Here is a 7,500-nt window from a genome sequence, read left to right as displayed (position 1 = left end):
CCTATAATATTTTTCATAGTGACCTTTGTGTCTGTTGTGTTCAATGGTGAATGTATAGTTATAAACCTTATCATAGGCCTACTTTATGGTATTTTTGTCTCCTATATGATATCACTAAAATATTCCTATAATATTCCTATATAGGGACCAATTGGGACCAATCTGTGGTGCACAATAGAGATTTTGTAGTGACCTTACCATATTTTATGGTATTGTTAAGATCCTGTAATGTTAATCTCACTATAATATTCCTATAATATTCCTGTGACATCACATTACGGACTTGCACCTTTCACTGTGAGGTTTCTAAAATTGATTACAGGATTACTGAGGCTGTTTTTCACAGGAATCCTCCTTCCTGGTCTCCTTGGCTTTACTGCCGCCCCGGGCTTTTACACTCACTCTTGTCCTTTGAAATATTGCATTCATCCCAGTTTACGACTTCCTCTTGAATGTTAAAATGGAAGCCGAAGTCAAACACTTATTGTCTCCGATCTTCCCCGCCAGAGTCACTATAGCCTATAATATTCCTATAATAATCATATAGGGACTTATAGTGTTTCTGCGGTAGTCAATAATAAGATTATAGTGACTTTATTGTAGCCTACTTCATTTTTCTATCGCATATGGTATTACTAGAGTTTTCTGTGGTACAATTGTGACATAGCTGGAGGTTTTGCCGTCATATGGTATCGTCCTAAAATCTACTTTTATTATTTAAAGTCATTTTTTCGAGGCTTGTTTCAGGACTGTGCACTTACAGCTTCTATACACTTATGGTTGGATATGATTTATGAATATCTATCTATGTGACGGCTGTGACCACTTACTGTTTAAATGACCTGTAGCAGTGTATGGCTGAATATTACCAGATTAACCATGTGGGAGCAATATGCCCACAAACACAGTGCAGACTAGAGGGAGGGAAAAGATAAGAGGAAACCACAGCGGAAAAGAGGAAAAGAAATTAAGAAAGAAAGAAAGAAAGAAAGAAAGAAAGAAAGAAAGAAAGAAAGAAAGAAAGAAAGAAAGAAAGAAAACAGAATCCGACTCAGAGAGACAGATATATATGTGTATGTGAGAGAAAGAAAGCATTTATATTTTGTATTCTGCTTTGGAAATAGGAAACAGTCATGCCAACAATGTGAGAGAGACAGACAGACAGACAGAGAGAGAGAGAGAGAGAGAGAGAGAGAGAGAGAGAGAGAGAGAGAGAGAGAGTTAGTCAATGAGTTTTTTCCCCATTTTTGATCAAACCAGCCATTTTTGACAATGGGTGAGTGTGAAGTCTTGCACTGCACTGCCCTCTGTTGGGCCCCGTCTGCTGTTACACAAAACCATGGAGCTTTTGTACAACAATTTCCCACCGAAGATAATTCACATCACATTCAATGATTATTGGATTAGTGAGCATATTTACATATCATATCCTCGGATTTAATGAATAGATTATGTTCAGATTGTGTATACATATTCCTTCCGATATGAGATATCACAAGCTGAAAAATCAGCAAACCCCACTATTACAAAATGCTTAATAACCATAAAATAAACTATATATGTTAATTTTCAAATGACAGAAGGTAAACAAAGTCCTTGGTTGACAAATTTGCTAAAACTAATATTGATATCGATGTATTTTGCATGGATTTATAGTGTTTTGGAATACATTTTTTCAATTGTTTCATGAAATAATGATTATTAAATGAATTAATAAATCTTCCTGTGATTGGTGATGATGCATGTAAGTAGTAAGCAGTGTTTCCTCTTTTCAGTCAGCAGCAGTGTGGGAACATAAGAAAATAACCACCACCGCTGAGAAAAACAAGCAGTAGAAATCTCCCTCTGGATACTATTATATTATAACATTTTGGATCAGAACTTTTCAACTTTTCGACACATCAAACCTTTTTCAAGAGGAAGAACCGATGACAAGACGAGTGAAATTAACCCAAATGCATGTTTATTTGAAGTCAACAACTGAACTGGTATTGTAACAAAAAACAAATACTGTATGAACATAACAGCCAACAGACGCAAACCCACCATGGCACATGGTTTCGGTCTCGCCTCGATGACATCATCAGCCATAGTACAAATTAACATACATAACAGCACTATTCTCATGTGACATGGATATTTATTCAAAAGGAAGACTTGTCATCCAAAAAAATAACGCTAAACAAAGACATTGTTTTAGTCATCAAAATAATAACATTTTGTGAACGCAACACACATAATAGTGTCTCCGGAGTCTGTTTGGGTCAATTATACACACCTCACACTCATACACAAACACACACACACATACACACACATTTGTACAAATACACTAAAGTCACAGACAACATGCCTGCCGTGCATATCCAGGTATGTGTGTGGATGTGTATGTACCCTATGTGTGTGTGCAAGTGTGTATAGGTGCGCTTGTAAGAGTATCCAGTAAAGGCAACACTATATACACAAAATTATATAAAAATGGCAGACTGTCGAAACAATAAAATACGCAAAAACTAAACCTCTAATCTTCAAGTGTTGGAATATCTAATCATTCAAAAAAAAAAAAGAAAGAAAAGAAACTGATTATCAATTGAACTGAAAGTAATACATTTAAAATTATGCACACCTTTTATAAAAACATAATTTAAAAATCAATTTGTTTATACTACAAAAAGAAAGAGATGAGTGGCAGCTAGTGTGCGACTGCCTGAACAGGAGTGGGTGAGAGAGACGAGTGGCGGGGCTGGACAGCTCGGTCTGACCGGACAAGAAGAAGAAAAGCTGCTATTTGCTGGCACCTGGTGACAGCCGGTTGCTACTGCACTGATGCAATGAAACGTGAACTACTAGACTAATTTCATGTCCCCAATTCAACACCGTTGTACCCGTACATCTTTTACATCTTGTACATCCAGCAGTGCCGGATGAAAGCGGAGCGAGGACGAGCCCCCGCTTCACCTGGCTGCGGCTGCCACCATTTTGTCCTGCGCCGGCTTGTTAAGTACTCCAGCAGTCAGCAGGTACAAAGGGGTTTAACTGGGACACGGCCTATGTTTGCAGATCAGAGAATAGCAGGGAGGTCAGGCAGGCAGACCATTGTTCTTGTCTCAGGAGAGAAGCTCGTCTGCAGTGCACTTCTCATTTCCAGCGCTATCTACATTTCCAACCTTTTTCTCATGCAAGCTACATGCTAGCACATTAACTAAGACAAAGGACAGGACGATAAATTACAGGCAAATACAGGTCCATTAGTTTTTAAAGACACTACACTCTCAAGAGTATGAGGTGGACATTCCTTTCTCCATTCACAGAGCAGAATTGGACTGGGGTTAGATGCAAATCAAAACTAACTCTTCGAAAAGGACGAGCTCTGTGAGACAAACCCAATCCTCTGGTCTGCAGACATTACTGTGACCCCTTTGAGAAGGTGAACAGCGTTGCAGAGCAAACGTGGGATAAATAGCATTCTGAATCCATCCAGCAATTCATCGGAGGTTGATTAAACTTGTCTGCTGTGATACCGATGCATAGCACAAACCCCACCCACCTGGCACTCCAGGGGAAACTACACCCAAACACTCCCAACGGTATTCGAACACTGCTTAACCCAGGTTTGCTACAGCGTAAAATCAGCTTTAGTCGCTGATCCAGGACCAGCTTAGCCAACCCAAATCCCGACCGTGACCTCTGGGAAGAAAAAAAAACATGACTGACCCCAGTGTAGGTCACCTTACTCTTTGTAGTATAGCTAGCTTACAGACACGCTAGCCTGGCTGTTAGCTGTATCAGCAGCCGGCTAGGTGGCAAGTAACGACAATGCGGGGAAAGGTACGAAAAGCACAATCCCTGAACGTTCCCAAAAAGGTGTACAAAAACTATCACAGACGTAACTGTCTACGGGTAGGACAACAGCAAATGGATTCCTCTCCCAAACACGACGGAGAGCTGCGGAGAGCCGACGGCGGCGGCGGCGTGCGCTCTCCTGCATATCTAGAGACGCTATTTCTATGTCTACATGGACGTCTGAACGAGAGAGACCGGCATGGGAGAGTCAGACATCGATCAAAGATGGAGGGGAAGACGAGGGGAAGGAGCGATGAGGAGAGAGGAGAGACCGGGTGAAGGTGGATCGGGACGCAGACGGGGTGATTGATTAAAGAATGAAAAGAGATGGACGAGTAGAGGGGGGGTGGGGGGGGGGGGGTGGAAGAGAAGGGGACAGATAGGTTCCTAAATGACTTTCTTCTGTGTTAGTGCACCCTCGACTCGCGCTCGGCACGCTGCCCACCGAGCCCCAACCTTGGCAACCGCACAGTCTGGAGCCTCGAGCCTCTTAGTTAGATTGCAATCAATTTCCACGACCGGGCCAAGTGGAGCTTTCCAGTGCCAGGGTGAACTCCCGACGTTAATAAAACACTATTCACTTATTGGAACCTTTCGCTAAGCTGGCAAATGATTTCTGCTTGCAGTAACCAAAAAAAAAAAAAAAAAAACGATAATTGAAAGGTTGTTTTGTCGGGAAGTTGACCGTCATAATGCGTGTAGGCAGCGGCTAGTGCTGTTTGGCCCCGTAGTGGAAACCAAGCGAGTGATTTCACCTTCCCAGAGAGCGGTGACTGTGCCAGCTTCTTAGAGGAAGTCATGATGTCACTACTGAATGAATTCAGCGCTTGGTGGCTCCAGCCAAGAAAAAGCAATCTGCCGCAGGGAGAGACATGGCGGAGGAGTCAAGAGGTACGTTCACCGGAGTAGTGGAGGAGAGACCGCAGCAGTCAAACGCCACGAAGCTCCAGGAAAACGACACCAAACACGGCTTCGAAGAGGCGTTCGACCAGAGGTTTTTGCTACAGTTCAGCGTTTGGTAGCAGGTTGGGGGGAGGGGGGAGGGGGGGGGGGCGAGAAAGCATTTTCCTGTAAGGGAGAAAATGGTGGCATCGATGGCGGCACGCTCATCACAGAGTGGAAGAAAGACCAAAAGCAATCGAAGTAAATAAAAGAACGGCGTCAAAATTCCTAAAATTCCTAAATCTCGAATTCAAAAACAAAATCGCAAATCATAGCTATGGACTCCCGGACTGACAAACCGACAGACACTGTAAACTTTTAACACTGACAGTAACACACCGAGAAACCGACGAGAGAAAAACTAAAAAAAAAATACTCTCATAAGTCCCAAAAAAAAAGAAGAAAGAAAGAAAGAAAGAAAGAAAAAAGAAAACGTTCCTCGTACAAATATTTGCAGTTAAGGTTAGTTTTCATCGCAACGTCATCGTTATTATTATTTTTTTTTTCCCAGATATTGATATTTTTCGACTCGGCATTTCCACGCATGTAATAAAAACAGGCAGGCTTTTTTTTAGAGTATATAAGTTACTGTAATGCAGTAACAGACTGTATGAGATACAGGAGAGAGAGAGGGAGATGGAGAGAGAGAGAGAGAGAGAGAGAGTAGAAGGAGAGAAGGTAGAGAGAGAGAGAAAGAGAAAGAGAGAGAGAGAGAGAAATGATAGTGTATTTACAGCACACCAAACATTTTCTGTCGAGTAAAAAGAATGCTATATAATTCTATATATATATATATATTTATATATTTATACTGGAACCCCTTGGCCTGGCAGCGCGAGGCGGGAATGCTATTTTTGCATGAGTGCGGCGAGTTGTGTGGCGCTGCGTTGGGGGTAAAAACCGAACCGGGTGATTGGCTCGCACCGGGACGTACGAGGACGCAGGGGAGAAGAGGTCTGATGGTACAAAAAAAAAAAAGATTATACTGTGAGCGAGAGAGAGAGAGAGAGAGTGAGAGAGAGAGAGAGAGAGATTATGTTCGTCAGTAATCATTTGCTTTAGACGGATTTCTCCATCAGCGCAGGTGCCGCTGGGAAGTTTACAGAGGGATACTGCCTTGTTGAATGAAGAGAACGAAGGGGGGGGGGGGGGGGAAATAATGAAGTGAGAGTCTGAGGAGGTTTGGCTGAAACGGGGGAGGGAGGGGGGAGGCGGGGGGTGGGGGGGTGGGGGGTGTATGTAACCAGGGCGGCTGGCTGTGAGAGGTTGAAATATCAGCTTGGCATGCCGGAATGTGAGTTACAATTTCGAATACAGTTTTGCTTCAGGAGGCGCTGATAAGTTTGGAGAAGTGGAATGCGATGCGTGTGTGTGTGTGTGTGTGTGTGTGTGTGTGTGTGTGTGTGTGTGTGTGTAAAAATGTGCGTCATTCAAAAACAAACTTCAAAAAGGTGTTAGTAGGAGGCCCGTGGATGTTAATCTGAGTATCGGTGAGCATTCAAGTGTGCATGACAAGAGTTTTTTTTTTTCCCCAAAACAGAGCGTATGTCGACGCATGTATGTAAGTGTGTGTGTGTGTGTGTGTGTGTGTGTGTGTGTAACTTCGTTTCGTCCGTATGTCAGTGCAAAATCTCACTTCCCTGTATCAATGCAAAGAAGGTCGTACCAGGTGAAGCTCAATTCATCCGTTTATCCTGCCTGAAGTCCAAATCTTTTCCTTCCCTCCCCCTTCCCCTCCTCCCACCGTCCCTCCGACTGAGTGAAGATCTGAAGCGCTGTGAAGACAAATGGAGGTTTTTTTTCTTTCCCTTCACTCCTCTCCTCCGCTCCTCCCACCCCTACGTCCTCCTCCTCCTCCTCCTCCTTTTCTCCACCTCTCCGTCCTCTAGATGAAGTACTCCTTCTTGTCCTCGGCTCCGGAGTGGCCTCCCTCCGCGTTGATGATGGCCGTGTCGGCGTCGGGGGCGTCGTCCGAGCCCTTGGCCTCGTGGGTCAGATACGTTCCTGCAGAAGGAGAGAGATAAAGACGAAGAAGAGAGTTACAGGGAGAGAGACAGAGAGACAGAGAGAGAGAGAGAGATGGAAATAAGACTGTCGAGGCAGTAAAAGTCAGCCACTGGAACTGTAGAATGATGGGAAGTGGGCAGAGCAGTGAGCATTAAAAACAGTGGAGCGGGAGGCTGTTCAATATGACAGCTACATTACCAATTAAGATACTTCCAGTAACTTTGGGTGCTTTGCATTTTCTTTTGTTTTTTTCCTTTTTATGTGACTCACTTGTGTAGGACAGTTTTCTTCATGCTGGCGACACGCTAGAATACTTTTAAAATCCTAACTGATATTGAAAACCGCATTGCATCACACACACACACACGATGACGGGTTTCACTGATTTTTTTTTTTGTCTCTCTGGGGCGTAAATGTGCTCACACTAGAGATGAATGGGGTATATCACACACTTAACCATATAACTGAGATTATCCTGCTGACTCCTGAAACGTCACTGATCTCTAATCTCACAGGAACGAGTGGGAGCCGACTTGCGTTAATATTCAACCAACAAAAACAGAAAAAAAAAAATAAACACAAAAACAGAATTTGGGTAAAGCCGTGGCTGGAGAGATGCAGTCGACACGGGCGGAGGTGAGTGAACTTTGTCAGAAAAACAGTGGCGTTTGCTAGACTAGTAACTTAAATTCACTGTAGGACAGGAGT

The 7,500-nt window shown here is 43.3% G+C and overlaps 1 protein-coding gene across 1 annotated transcript in view; it reads right to left on the bottom strand.

Moving 5' to 3' along the window:
• Positions 1-6,670: 6,670 nt before the first annotated feature.
• cadm3 (cell adhesion molecule 3) overlaps positions 6,671-7,500 on the bottom strand; it is a gene marked incomplete at its 5' end in the record, with an annotated part of 41,678 nt that continues 40,848 nt past the window's right edge. The window contains one exon of the mRNA XM_071515920.1: positions 6,671-6,789. Coding sequence (XP_071372021.1) covers positions 6,671-6,789 — 119 coding nt within the window. The remainder of the gene's footprint in view (positions 6,790-7,500) is intronic.

This window comes from Centroberyx affinis, unplaced genomic scaffold, assembly GCF_046629955.1.
Source record: "Centroberyx affinis isolate AG114_WGS23_722 - 3 ecotype Tasmania unplaced genomic scaffold, CSIRO-AGI_Caff_v1 ptg000380l_1, whole genome shotgun sequence".
Lineage (NCBI taxonomy): Eukaryota > Metazoa > Chordata > Actinopteri > Beryciformes > Berycidae > Centroberyx > Centroberyx affinis.
This window is presented reverse-complemented; position numbering and strand designations above follow the sequence as displayed.